Here is a 14,953-nt window from a genome sequence, read left to right on the forward strand (position 1 = left end):
TCATTTTTTAAATGTGCCAGGAAGATGAGAAGCTACATCTAGAGCTATAAAGTTATTTGATACTATGCTATTTACAATTTGTTAGCAAGTGCTTTTATAATTTTATTGAACCGGTATGTCTTACATTTTTTAGTTTTTAATGCAACACAACGTGTTCTTTCATTATGCTGTTTTTGGGTGCTATAATTTTGTTGTAAGATAGTTTAAAATTAGACTTTACACTTCACATATTAGTACTAAGTTCTCACAATGAGCCATTGAGTGAACCCAATGGTCAAAATTTCTGGCTTCGCCCCTGGCTGCTGATTAGTCTTTTTTTAACTGAAGATACTCAAAACAGAGCAAGCACGGAAGCAGAACAAAACTAATGATAAAGGAAAAAACTGCTACATTGAGGCATCGGATTTGTTACATAAAGTAATTCTTTGTGAGCAAAATAGGAAAAGAAATGACTGTGCATTGGCACTACATCTGGTATTTTATAAGATGATCATTTGCATGGTACCAAAATATGCGACTTTGAATAGGGTACATATGCATCAGGTAGAAGTTTGTCGGTTGAGCAGAAACAAAGGAAACTAAATAAGGTGAAACCATCGAAGTCCTCCAAGTCTAATGATCAGCGATCATGATCCATTGCATAAACCTAGTGACCGATTCATATTTCTATAGGTACCTGACGATAGAACAGTGGGCATTTTGAAGCAAGAATATTCAGAGTGGACAAAGACCAATGTAAGTTTTTCCTTTTTTTCCATCTAGCTATTATAAAATGCAATCTGAAGGGCAGAAATATTAGGGGAGTACTGTTCATGAAAAAAATCCATGGAGAAGCATATTCGCATAAAATGCAATCTGCTGCCTGTTGCGTATCCGTCGATCTGGCCAGCCATAGGGAAGAAGGTGTACGACAGCGGCAACATCATCAACCCTCCTCTCACAAGCAAACACAAAAGGCAGGAGGAGAGCGGGGATGGAGTGGCTGTAGACGGAGCAGGGCAGACGTTAACGATGCGACATGGTCCCGACCATGGACAACCATGTCAGATCACGGTGGGCAAGGCCACCATGGAGAAGAACCAAAACGGCCAGAGGACGTGAGGCCGAGTGAGTCTCCCGTCGGTGCAGGAGTCGCTAGAACCCCAACAGCCACGGACTGAGGTAGAGGCCGGTTGCAGGGGAGGCCAGATTGGAGAGAGCATTGCGCCTCTGCCACTAGATCAATGCCGAGCGGAGGAGTGAGCGCCCATAGAATTGCAAAGTTAATATAGCATGTAAAGAATGGAATTTCAACCAGACAAGTCAGACAGCGTTAACAAAATTTGCAACGGTCTAGAATCTCAAGCCACCATAAACATGATTCTAAAAGCACGGCACAGGGCAATCCAATGCAGATAACACAAAAATTCCAAGTCAAGGTACTAAAATGGACAGTGTCCTTTGTATACTGTTAATTTGTGACATGACAACTTTGCCGCCTAAGACCTCGACTTTTTCTTCCGGGACTTGTTGGAGCCCTTTGGTGGTTCTGGAGCCTTGGCCGAGGTGGTGGGTTTTGAAGAGGTGGCGCCGGCATTGGCAGCAGATGCATCATGCTTCTCTCTACTCACAGAGCCTTGAGCACCTCTGACCTGAGCCCTCTTATCCTTCCTCTTCGGACGGTAGGTCGACCTCTCCCTCTTGGGCAGCCATCTCTCGGGATCTGGGGGTGGCCCTGGGTTCGCTGGATCATATCCTTTCGGATATTTAGGCTTCCTCTTCCTCTTCTTAGCCTTTTGCTTCTTCACTTCCTCGGGAGCATCAACCTTCATGGCTTGCTCTACATGCCTTGCACCAGATGTCTTCTCCAGGCTCTTTACGTCAATTCCCTGAAGACCCGGCAACGGTTTCAGCTGCTTCTCATATTGCTCAGCTTTCGCAAGGTCAGTGCGTGCGGACGTTGCTACTAGCCCAGCCAACGCTTCGGTGCTTCCATAGCTCTTCACAAGTTCCTCGTACAGCTGACAGGCCTCTTTATCACGCCCATGGTTGAGCTTAAATGTAGCAGCCTCCCGCATGAACATATCCAACTTGTTATCTTCAGTCATGGCGTTTTTCCACCACTTGATAGCAGAATCAAGCACAGAAGCAGCACCATTAGAGTCATTTAGACGCTCTTTTAGAGCTACCAGTGTAGCAACCGTTGCAGGCATGTGCTGGATGTCAGATATCTTTGATAGCGAATCAGCAGCAATCTGAAAATGGTTGGCATTGGCAGCAATCTGGGCGAGTGCAAGGAGGACTCCTGTAGAATTATCAGGATGCTTCTCAGCATACCGACTTAGAACTTCTTCAGCTTTCGGGACCTTCTTTTCTCTCACATGAACTGCAGCTTGAAGTAAAACAGGGAACACATTGTCTCGAAACGTAGCAAGCAGCCCACTTACCAACTCTTGTGCCTGAAATATACAACACATTCACTATATGTCAGTATGTACAACGAAACAAAAAATAAATACGTAATAGGTCACTAGGCTAGGCTCAGAAATATAATGAAATTAGCCACAATATAATGTCAAATGGATGTATGAGTCCAAATACGCATGAATGAACGGAGCCTGCCATAAGATGAGAATTTTCATATTAAATGGTTTCATTATGTTACTTGTGAACCTCTGTAAGGCTAGTCATAGTGGGAGTAACATAAGTAGTAACATAGATGCCACATAAGCAAAAAAGATGATATGTCATGTAATTAAAGAGGAGAGAGACAAACAGAGTAACATAATATGTTACCATCACATAGCGGTTCCCAATACAAAATGAGTCTACAAAGCCATAACTGAAGATATGTATGTTACTACACCTATGACACTTCCCACTATGAAGGTAGTAATATGGACTAGTAACATATGTATGTTACTAGTCTAAGTTACTCCCCGCTATGACTAGCCTAAGCCAATCACGCGAATAGATGCAAACATGTGCATTTACTAAGCAGAATGAAACATTGTAAGAATATCCTTACTAAAAGGTTAGTGAGGCCAATGATGTTGACTTAACCAATCAAGCAGACCTTCCACCAGTTCTCAGTGAAAAAATTATTTCTCACTGGTTCCCCAACTACAATCGATGTGACTCATGCCACTATAGCTAAAATTCAACATGAGCTCACTGAAAGAAAATATAAATGTCTCACAAGTACAGCAAATAAGGCTGTGTTCGGTACGGCTCCTGCACTCAGATTTTGTATGATCGAGGGAGCAGAGCCGAACGCCCGGGGCTCCGAGAAAATACGATCGTACGAGGAACGGAGAGAGGCGACTGGCGGGAGCCACGGCCGTCACCGAGGCCACGACCGACGGCAGCCACGGCCGTCACCGGAGACCGACAAAGGCGACCTGCTACACCGCTGACTCACTTCTTCCATTTATTGTGTTAAGGTATGGTGCCCATCCCCAAACCCTAGGCTATAGATTGGTTCATGTTCACCTGTCCCCATTGCTTGTATCAAGATTTTCCCATCCCCTCTCAAATTCCAACACGACATGTGCCAAGATTGATTGAGGAACTCGGTTTCATAGAAAATCATATATATTCAAGATAGATATCAGATTGGCTGTAGATAACTGGTAGAAGTGCAGATGTACGCCTCTCACTAGCTGATTACTGAATGTGAGTGCGTTCTGTTCCTTTATATATATATATATATGCTGCCAATGAGTCGCTTCCCTAAATAATAGATTAGACGTACTATCAGATTTCTTAGTAGTAGTACTAGCTAATTTATTTATTGTGAGGTACTTATGCCTTCATATATGTATTAGTATTTAGTAATAATACTAGCAGACTTGTTCCGTGCATCTCCAACTTCATTTAATTTTTATTAGCAGCTGCTACCGTTGCTTACGTGAATTTATGCCGAAAACAGTAGCAATGGAAGCAACTGCTGAGTGGAATGAAGAACACACTCGCTTGGTTTGTGAGTTGTTCAAGTAACAAGTTGAGGCTGGAAATCGCCCAAATACACATATGAATAATACTGGGTATATGACAGTGACTGATAAATTTTACCAGAAGACTGGAATACAGTACAACAAAAGACAGTTTAAGAACAAATGGGATAAACTAAAAAGTGTGTACTACATTTGGAAGAGTTTGAAAAAGGAGACAGGTATAGGCTGGGATTCTGTGAAGCAAACGGTTACAGCTTCTGCTGAGCGTTGGAAAAATCTTTAAAAAGTGAGGTACTAGTCATTTATTTTCTGCACATACAAAAAATGCTTCACTATCCGTGGACGCCTAACGTTTAGTACTTGGCGTTGACAGAAATACCAAGGTTGTAGTAGGTTTCAGAAGGCTGGACTTCAAAATGAGGACCTTTTGGCCAAGATCTTTGAAGACTTGCGCAACACTGGTGAACACCATTGGCCTGCTAATTGTAGGTTGCCTCAAAGTCCTCAGAATGTTGATGCTGAAGACCATGGAGATGAGAACGATGACAAAGAAAGTGAGGAGGAAGATGAGTTGCCAATTATTAATAATAAAGGAAAAAGAGCAGGTGGTCCTATAGACGGAAAAGGAAAAAAGTCAAGGAGTGTTCTATGATCATGCAAGACCATTTGAAAGAAATTGTTGAGCTGAGCAAGAAGTCGCAAGCAGCCATTGAATCCATTGGTCAAAAGAGAGAGGATGCCTCTGTTTGTACCATCAAAGATGTCATGTCTCTGGTTACAGAATGTGGTGGTGCCATTGGCACTAATGAGCACTTCATTGCTTCTGAAACTTTCATAAAGAAGAAGCAAAGGGAAATGTCTATGACCATACCTGATGCTCGTGCACGATTTGACTGGCTTAAAAGGAAATATAATGCCATGAATGGCAAATAGATTATGATATTTTGGTTGTAATTGTTAAGGCATTCCTATTAGTATGCCTTCAACACTCCTATCTTTCAAGTTGCATTTAGTAATTTATTTGGCTTGTAAGACCCTGTCCGGTTTGTCACAAATTATCTATATGAATACAGTCATTTGAATCTTATTCCTATTTACGTATGTCATTATTGCCATCGACTCGTTTCTCAATGTGAATTGTCTCATGTATGTTATATGCATAGATGTCCTCAAGTGAAAGTGATAGTGGAGGGAGTAATTACTCAAATGAAGAGCATGACGAAGATGTACAGCTGATGCACCTACACGAAATGATGATAAGCAATCTTGCTTCTGCTGTAACTGTTGTTGAAAAGTATCACACGACCTACTTGGATAAGAATGAACATAGGACTTCAATTCTCAGTGGAATGGCTGGGTGAAAGACACCTTGAGCACTCCAGGGGAGAGCCACCGCATGTTTTGTATGAATTCTACAATGTTTCACAATCTGCATCATCTTTTGGTGAGTACGTATGGTCCAAAATCAACTACGCATGAGTACTTTTGAAGCTCTAGCACTGTTCTTGTACATCTGTGGTGGATGTCACTCAAATCGGGGAGCGCAAAATCGATTCAAGCATTCCGGTGACACAATCAGTAGAAAGTTTGATCTTGTTCTGCGCTGCTTGGTAAAGATGTCTAAAGATTTTGTGCGACCAAAAGATCCAAACTTCTCTGCTGTTCATGGTAGAATCAGAAATGATAGGAGGATGTGGCCACATTTCAAAGACTGCATTGGAGCTATTGATGGAACTCACATACTTGCAACTGTTAAGCCTAAGGATGTCATTAGATATATTGGCAGATCAGGTAGTACAACTCAAAATGTGATGGCTGTATGTGATTTTGACATGCACTTCACATATGCGTCTATTGGCCAACCAGGTGCTATGCATGATACAAGTGTGCTTTATCATGCATTAGACGCAGATAAAGATGTCTTTCTGCATCCTCCGGAAGGTATTTTTCTACTTTATGTTCATATCAGATTGTATATTATTGCATCTATTTCATGTTTTTTGACTTACACATCTATATTTCAGGAAAATATTATCTAGTTGATGCTGGCTATCCAAATCGTCCAGGCTATTTGTCACCATTTAAGGGCCAAAGATATCACGTTCCTGAGTTCCGAAGAGGTGTTGCTCCTAGTGGCGAGAAAGAAAAATTTAACCATCTGCACTCAAGTATTCGGAATGTCATTGAGAGAACTTTTGGTGTATGGAAGATGAAATGGCGAATTCTTCTCAAGATGCCAAGCTACTCATTGTACAAGCAAAAGATGATTGTTGCAGCAACCATGGTTTTGCACAATTTCATAAGGGAGCATGGTATGACTGATAAGCATTTTCATAGATTTGATCGGAATCCTAACTATGTTCCGACAATACCGACGAGGTATAGGAAATATATTACTCCCTCCGTTCCTAAATATAAGTCTTTGTAGAGATTCCACTATAAACTACATACGGATGTATATAGATGCATTTTAGGTGTGGATTCATTCATTTTGCTCCGTATGTAGTCCATCTAGTAGAATCTCTACAAAGACTTACATTTAGGAACGGAGGGAGTATTTCTAAAGATGCATCAGACTCATCAACATCAAGCACGAGTGATAGGTCAATGGATAAGTTCCGTGATGACCTTGCAAAGGCAATTGCTGAATCTACAGGCTAGATGTTGTGAATTACTCCCTCCGTTCCTAAATATAAGTCTTTTTAGAAACTTCACTACAAACTACATACGGATGTATATAGACATAGTTTAGAGTGTAGATTCACTCATTTTGCTCCGTATGTAGTCCATAGTGAAATCTCTAAAAAGACTTATATTTAGGTACGGAGGGAGTATTTTGATGTCATACTATTTTTTGTTCCCACACAACTATGGGTAGAACATTTTATTTCATCTATTTAGATTGATCATGTTCATTATATACACTTGGAAAAGTTGCTACAGATAAATACATACACCACTCTGTTGTTGTGTGATAATCATGAGACCACTCGTAGCACACACATGTGATGGTTCATAATTGCAATCAACATGAGATGATGCTTCAGAAAAGCTCAAAATGAATTGTTGAACTAACACTCCACACAATATTCCTATTCCTATTCCTATATGATATGTTAATGTTCATAACATGTCATGGTATGCCGGACGTATATGCATAGAGGGGTAACAAAAGTATCACAATCAAGGGCAGTATGGTCTATTTATTCCTAAACCCACAAATCAATGTTTTAGGAGCCAACTGATAGCCAAACAATTTTGTAAAGCTGATCCAGATCCTCATAGGAGTGGACTCTAAGAGGATCAGGAGCAGGGAGCTGTAAAATGAGGATCTGGAGCTCTAATAAACAGGCTCTAAAAGTTCAGGGGCAGGATAGATGAAAACAAACATTAACTTTAATACAGAAATAGGTAAACAGGAAATGGATCAAATATGCAAACCTGATCAATTTTATTTGCATGGAGGAGCAAAAGAACACGAGCAGAGTACAGGGCTTCTTTTTGCCTTGAAGATAACTTGAATTCAAGGCTCTCGATCAGTTGCAACTGGTTCGGCGCTGTCGACTTCTCGACAAGCCGGTCAAGCTTCCTCAGGCCATCAGCAACATCCTTTGTACCTTTTACTGAAATAAGGTTGGCTGTTGCCACGGCAAGTGATGAGGGGTCTCCTGATTTCTTGTTTATCATATTGGCATAGGTTTCCATGGCTTCTTGAGTCTGTCCTTGTAGCTGAAAATACAAACAGGAAAGTTAAGTACTTGTAGATCAAAATACAGATAGGACGATAATACGATTCAATAAAGTTTGGAATAGAGAGAACTGAACCAGATTTAGGTACCTGCTGTACATAAGCAAGTTGAACAGATACAGGAGCTAATTCATATTCAATCTCATCTTCTGCGTAATCTTCCACCATAAGCTCCTCTTTCCCGATTCTGCAAATAAAATAAGAAATTAAAGTATAGCTAACTGTAGGAGCTTAATAGACTGGCCAATGGCATTGCATAACTTTCTTAGTTGAGTGGCCTATCCATAAATAGAAACCTAAGTTTATGGGAAAGAGTGAAACAACTTGGAACTATGACCTAATAAGATATTTAATGATTGCCAAGCCTCTAATATTACAGGAGAATTGATGTTCACTGGATTATCATTTCAATGAGCGAATTGTTCACCAGAAAAATTACCTTTTCGCCAAGTCCAGCTGCTCTTTAGCTTCTGAATACTTCTTATTTTCTATCAAGGTGCAAGCTGAATTATATGCAAGCTCGAAGCTCCTAGTATCTCTGAGTGCTCTAGTGGTAAGATCAACCTTTTGCGCCTTCATGGCTGCCTGAACTTCAGGAGCCCTTCCACCAGCAACTAGAGCAGCGATGATATTTATCTTTAGATCTATTGAGTCAACCTTGAACTTCTGGAGCTTCTCATAGCTACTCATGCAATCATTCATTCTTCCTAATCGGTAATAGATCTGGGATTCCAGCTGGAGAACAGCAGCTGTTTCTTCTTGACCATTCAATATATCCAGAGCTTCTTGCAATTTGTTTTGCCTGTAGTAGCAGTATGCCTGAACATAGATATAGAAGTAGTACTTAGCACATTTGCACATATTATTATTTTATAGCCAGTGAATATAATGTCCTCAGTCTTCGAAATGTATAGAACAATTCAAATGTACTTACTTACGAAGCCTTTTATCCCAAACAAGTTGGGGTAGGCTAGATATGAAACCCTTTCACGAGGACTTCCCAGGAGGTCACCCATCCTAGTACTACTCTCGCCCAAATGGGTTTCATACCCAAAAGACTGGCTAGTTTTTACGTTGGCTCGCCAAGCCTATCACAACCCTTAGATATGAAACCCTTTCACGAGGACTTCCTAGGAGGTCACCCATCCTAGTACTATTCTCGCTCAAATGGGTTTCATACCTATGGGACTGGCTAGTTTTTACGTTGGCTCGCCAAGCCTATCACAACCCTCCTCCTTTACCCGGGCTTGGGACCGGCTATGCCTAGAAGACATAGGCGGAGTTGTATAGAACAATTCAAATAAGAAAAAAAAATAGGAAAGTAAGGATCCCGATGTCAAAGATCAGCACTTCATTGAGAATCGAATACAATCGTAGCTCATCGACAATTCTACTTCTATCTACTCTAAAAAATTGGTGAATAAAACACTTTGCCAAACTAGCTATCAACTAGGCTGCATTGATTGGTGAATAAAACATCGTCACCTAATGCTTCACACACAGTATGGTAGATCATAAAGCCATACAAGAAATCAAAAGAGGTGACCATGTCAAGATTCGAAAAGTGGATGGCAATTATTATCAATTAAGGTGCCAAAGACCGTGTTTACCACACCAGTCTGACCTAAGAAATAGTTACAGCTGCTCAGTATCAGAACAGACAAAGAAAAGAGAATTGTATAAAGGCTCATGCAATTATGGACATTGTGTACTCATTAGAATCTCACATTCTAAACTGAAGTTAAGAGAAGTGTAATGGAAAAAATGCTTCAGCACACATATTTAGCTTGCAGTGCCACAGGTTCTTGCCATACCCCAATCAACCTTTCACAAACTTTCCCTTCCCTCCCCTGGAATAGTATGCATTGCAAGTGAACAAGTGCACGTGGATTTTATCAGTAGCATGAAACAATTTTCTCTAAGAAAAAGTAGTACGAGGCAAGCCAATAATCATGCCATGTTACGAATCTCGATGGCACACTTTTGCTATGCAATGTTGTTCTCCAAGAAAATACTTCGTATGCTGACAGCATAAGGTTGAACTAAATTTGACATTGGAAGCTTCAAAGATGATTTGCTTCACAAACTTTCCGTTTCCTCGCCCAGATCGCCAGATTTTACCTTCGGGCATAAGCACAAACAGATCTGGCTACTACTAGTACTACTAGATCCTAAAACCGCAGCCTACTACTGATCCACGCAGTCACGAAACCAAGTCCACACACACGGATCCAGCGCAACTACCACGGGAGAGAGAGGATCAGCTCGCGTCACCTTGTAGTAACTGAGATCGATGGGGAGGCGCTCGGCGGCGCGGATGGCCGCGAGCGCCTTGTCCGTCGCGTCGGACTTGATGTGCGCCACAACCTTGCATCGCACCGCGTCCTCGTCGCCCGGAGACGCCGCGAGAACTGCAGAATTACAGGCGTGTATGTATCAGTGCTGGGTAGGGCAGGGCACCGGGGGGCGCGTCGGGGAGAGGCGATGGAGGAGATTTAGTGCCTGACCTTGGTCGGCGACCTTGACGGCCTGGGGGAACTCGCCGGCCTCGATGTGGCGGTGGAGCGCCGCGAAGAGGTCCTCCACGGAGACCGGCTCCGCGGCGGCGGCGGCGGCGGCCTTGGATTTGGGCGGCATCGGGAGGTCGGGGGGAGATGGCTCACGAGGAGGGCGGAGGCTGCGAGAAAACCCCCAGTGCGACAAGTTGTTTCTTTTTCACAAATCCATCCCCCTTTTTGTTCCTATTTAGTATAAACCGCTCCTTTTGCTTCGGGAGTGTCTAACTTTCGGCCGTCTGATTTTGTATTTGGTTTAGGCTGTATTTTTTGTCCAGTCCTATGTCGACACGTGTTTTGTTGTTTTTACCCAGTGCAGAATTAGCAGCAAAAACGACTGTTTTTATGCTGATTTCAGGTCGAATTCCCCACCAGCTCCCCACTGCCTCTCTTGCACATTCTAACGGGCCTGGCTTGAAAATACGTGTAGCGGGTTTCGATTCCCTAAGCCACTGCGTATTTACGCTCACCACTGGACACACCACACGCTCGTGTTTTCCTTCTTATTTTTGGGCTGGGAGACTGAACCAGACTTGGACAACTTATTTGTCTAAAAAAACGAAAGGAAAAAAATTTAAAAAAAATATTAGGGCGGTCATCTTGAATAATTTGTAAGTGTATTTGGAAGTGCATATCCTGCAAAGAAATCCTGAAGAAAAATATTACGCTTGTAAGATATCTGCAACCATCCGAGGGAGTACATAATTTTGAGAATGGAAGACCAGAAGACAATTTTTTTGCGTAGTGGAATGGTTGTCCAAATGGATGAATTCAACATTTTTTTGGATTTGAGGACAAGATACTAATGGGAACTCAGAGAGCTAGCAAGTCTCCAATAAGCGACAAGAATGAGACCTTCATCAATGGCTTGGAGATTTCTAATACCCATCCCCTTCTTGCTTAGAGGTGCAAATATCCTTCATGCCCTAAAACAAAAAGACTTATGGTCGAATTGCTTTCCCTGATTTCTGTCCGCCGAAAGTTCTTAATAATAGAAGTGAGCTTGGCAAGAACTTTCTTAGTGGACAAAATGTTTGACATATAGTAGACAGGGATGGAGGGAAAAACAAACAAATTTGATGAGTTCCATATTAGCTACATGTGAAAGCATGTTGCCATTTAAGCAGAAAACTTTGCCAAAAAAATCAATAACAAAGTTATATGCATGAACTCTGTTTTTAGCAGGGAGAAGGAATAGGGTGCCCCAGATGAGTAAAGTTTTTATTAATATCAAGAACTATGAAAATGCTCTTAATCTCAATAATAACAACTTGATTGACACAGGCACTAAAAATAATTGCAAATTTGGACCAGTTTGGAATTTGACTTGAAATGGCATAAAAATGTTGATTAATTTGGGCCATAATGTTAGCCTCCTGAGTAGTGGCTTACCCACAAACTAGAAGATCATCTGCAAAGAGGAGAGAGTGGACATGCGGCAATTTGGTCCAAGCAAAATTGCCCTAAAGATGGTTAGCAACCATGGCATCATTGGGAGCAAGAGACCGGACCAGTGAAAGGAGACCCTCCACGGTTATGGGTGATGCACAAGCCTACTCTGGCTCGCATGAAATCCAAGCGAGGTCGACTCCATTTGATAGTTGATGAGGCACCGTATTGATTGACCCTAAAGCGAGAGCAATCCCAGACCAAGAATTGGTAGCAATAGCAACTATTGACGGGGTAAATTTATATTCCGTTGGCAAATATAATGTTCCAAATAATTGAATTGCCATATACTTCTTTACTGTTGTTTTTTGATTTGGTTGGTTGGTATCGAGTTTTTACATGTATTCTTCCTTTAGGCATTTATAAAAATATATAAAAGCTTTTTATCATAATACTAAGAAAGATGTAAGTGATTTGGGTAACTCGAATGTGCATTAAGATGAAAAGTAAATTATAATTGCATATAACATCAATACATTTAAATTATCGAGGTCTTCACATATTTGTTATTTCCCACGAAAATCATTACATTTGTGTGTCTATGCAATAACAGTTTTGGCAATGTCAAACAGATATTTACATTGTTTGGTTTGTTTTCTTTAAATGTTAAAGTGGTCATTTTCCATGATATATTTGCAAGTTTATTTTTAAAAACAATGTGTTTTATTCGTCGTTCACAAAAAAACATTTTCTATTGTTCATTGCAAAAGCATGAGCTTTGTTGAGAAGCTATGTTGCTTTCCTCAAAATATGCAAAAGCAGCCATGTAGTGATATGTAGGGTCTTCAGTAGTACAAGCAATATTCAAGAAATCGTTAACTGGTAGCTGCTCGGTCAGTTTAGGAGTAGCGATTAATCAGTGAATCGGCCTATTAACTAGATTAATCGATCGACCATTAACCGATAGATTGAATAGAAACTTGCCAACATATATCTAGATTTTTTTAATGTATTATACCATACTCTCATGTTCCCAGCTATGTAGTATACCAAAATATGCTGCCATACACATATGAAAAGCATAGAGAGGAGGTAAAATTATTAATTCTATCTATTAAGGAGCGGCATGGGGCCGGAAGGGGTTATGTGCCAAAATTTTGGGCTTTGTTTGCCCACCCGTTAATGAGCCAGCACGGATTAATCGGCATGAAAACCGATTAATCGGTCTAACTGGCCAATTAATTGGCATGACAAGTTAACGCGATGAATTGGTGTTATTCGATTCGGCCATGCTATGAGTAACGATTAACTGGCCCGTTAACTGATTAATCGGGTGCATTCTTGAACAGTGAGTACAAGACACCAAGAAGAAGGGAATTTGAGTGTGGTCAACTTAATAAGGTTTTAATGAGTTCTAGACATTGATTGCGCGTGCAATCATCACCTTGTGCTTTTTTAACCAAAGTGTGGGCTTAAGTGCAATTATGGTTTTGTTGTCGCCTAGAGCTTAGGCTTAAGCGCCGTCCTAAGAGCGTCTTTTTAAGTACGGAGTTTAGTCTGTGAATCATGTTTGCTCCCAATGTCCAAACATCCCATAAATAAGTTTTTTTTCATATTTCTTATATATCTTTGGTGTAGGATGTATAGTTCGAGTGGAAGGATTTGACAAAAGAATGGAGTTCGGTGTCATTTTCATATAGAATTTTTAATTGATTGCACTCAAATGTTCATCGCGGTGAGCATATGGACATTAGTTGATCTTATATCCTGATGGAAGTGTCGGTGAAGCTTCATGTTTGAGCGGTGATCTCATGAACCACCGCGGTAGCTATAGTTTCCCCCACTTCCTTCATGAATATGGTCACCACCTTCAACCAATTCTTTTGGAGACACCTCCAAGCAATCTGACAAGATGACAAAATTGTTAAAAACTCAAAATATGCATTGAATGAGGTTGGACGCTTCAAGGAAAACTAAAGCCTTCAAGATGTTGGGTCAATATGTTATCTTTAAACACCATTGTTGATGCCCGGGTGAAGATGCCATGCTTGTTGCGACACATCGACGTCACTGGCCCAGAGGATGACTGCCATCTAGATGAACTCATAATGGCAAAAGCGGGTTGATGAGGAATAAGATGAACTCCTTGGTGTCGTGGCACTGAGTATAACACTTAGGTATCATGTTAGCTCCTCGTAGATCAAAGTAGATGGGATCTAGCCACACGTGAGATGAAGTAATCTCTAGGTGAACTATACATACTAGATGATGCCCCGCGCGTTGCTGCGGGACTTCGAAGTTATATACTTTTCATAAACTATTTGAAGAAAAACATAAATTACTTGAAACGGAAAAGGCAAAGTTAACATGAAATAAAATGGATGGAATAGTAGCATTTTCATTCTAAATGTGAACACATGAATACATTGTATAGACTTAGTCATGTATATTTTAGTCCTGGGTTGTCAGCATGTATGACTGAAAGGATTGTCGTGCACAAAGCGAATTGTTAGCTTAGGCCGAGTTCAAATGACATTGAAATTCACTTGTGCTGAAATGTTGAATATTTTAGATGTTGAATTGAAGAGTAAAGGAGGGCCATTGGATAGTGCAGATTGCTTTTCGCTCATATGCTCTCAAGTAAAAAGGGGTTCAAATCACAAAAATGAGATCATAGTTCACTCATAGTATATTGTAGTGCAGTGTTTAAGTGCAAATTGTAGTGATAACGCATGGGCACTGCTATGGTATATAGCTCACTCTCTTTTTTTCGCAGATCACGAAAGAATGCATATACTTGATGAAAACGGGAAACATGGTTTCTTTTGCGTAAAAAGTGTACTGTGCAAGCAATACTCCTGTGACGCCCAGATAATCAAGCTACAGTAACCCTCTGGTAATGATGCCACGTCACCACGATTACTGTTGTTAATCTCGTGTTAGTTCAGATCCGAGCCAAATTCAAATTTCAATTAAAGTCAAACAATAAAAGTTTTCAATTGTCAAATAAAAAATATTCAAATTGTAGCAAATAAATCATAATCAATTATGGTGGAGGAATCACACTTTTATGAAATGATTAAATACTCTAAAGTGAATAAAACCGTAGCAAACAATTATTCAAATGATTTTGAATAATAAACAAATGTTAAACTAGTTTAATTGACCACCAAACTTTTTATGGTAGAGGGATGTTCTGAAACCTTATTTTAGGAGCTATGGTCATATTTTATAAAAACTAAAATAAAGTGTGACTAAACTAAAACAGAAAAGAATAAAATAAAAAGAAAAGACAAAAGGTAAAACGAAACAAAAAAAGAGGGAAG

The 14,953-nt window shown here is 40.6% G+C and overlaps 1 protein-coding gene across 2 annotated transcripts; it reads right to left on the reverse strand.

Moving 5' to 3' along the window:
• Window positions 1-1,262: 1,262 nt before the first annotated feature.
• LOC119269916 (signal recognition particle subunit SRP72-like) lies at window positions 1,263-10,374 on the reverse strand. Of its 2 annotated transcripts, XM_037551850.1 has the most exons (6): window positions 10,191-10,374; window positions 9,958-10,094; window positions 8,123-8,502; window positions 7,774-7,870; window positions 7,377-7,664; window positions 1,263-2,438 (listed from the first exon to the last, which is right to left on the reverse strand). In XM_037551850.1, the coding sequence occupies exons 1-6, from the start codon at window positions 10,318-10,320 to the stop codon at window positions 1,479-1,481; spliced, it is 1,992 nt and encodes a 663-aa protein (XP_037407747.1). In that variant the 5' UTR covers window positions 10,321-10,374; the 3' UTR covers window positions 1,263-1,478. The 2 variants fall into 2 exon arrangements, with proteins under 2 accessions (XP_037407747.1, XP_037407748.1); XM_037551851.1 differs by lacking the exons at window positions 9,958-10,094; window positions 10,191-10,374 and adding an exon at window positions 8,618-8,658.
• Window positions 10,375-14,953: the final 4,579 nt, after the last annotated feature.

This window comes from Triticum dicoccoides, chromosome 3A (assembly GCF_002162155.2).
Source record: "Triticum dicoccoides isolate Atlit2015 ecotype Zavitan chromosome 3A, WEW_v2.0, whole genome shotgun sequence".
NCBI classification, from domain to species: Eukaryota; Viridiplantae; Streptophyta; class Magnoliopsida; order Poales; family Poaceae; genus Triticum; species Triticum dicoccoides.

Bases quoted from the DNA above. Each gene is read 5' to 3' on its own strand.
- LOC119269916 (XM_037551850.1), bottom strand. From the start codon at position 10,320: ATGCCGCCCAAATCCAAGGCCGCCGCCGCCGCCGCCGCGGAGCCGGTC. The intron at 8,503-9,957 runs GTGACGCGAGCT...ATCTATGTTCAG, and splicing joins TCGATCTCAGTTACTACAAG to GCATACTGCTACTACAGGCA. The intron at 7,665-7,773 runs GTACCTAAATCT...TTGTATTTTCAG, and splicing joins AACTTGCTTATGTACAGCAG to CTACAAGGACAGACTCAAGA.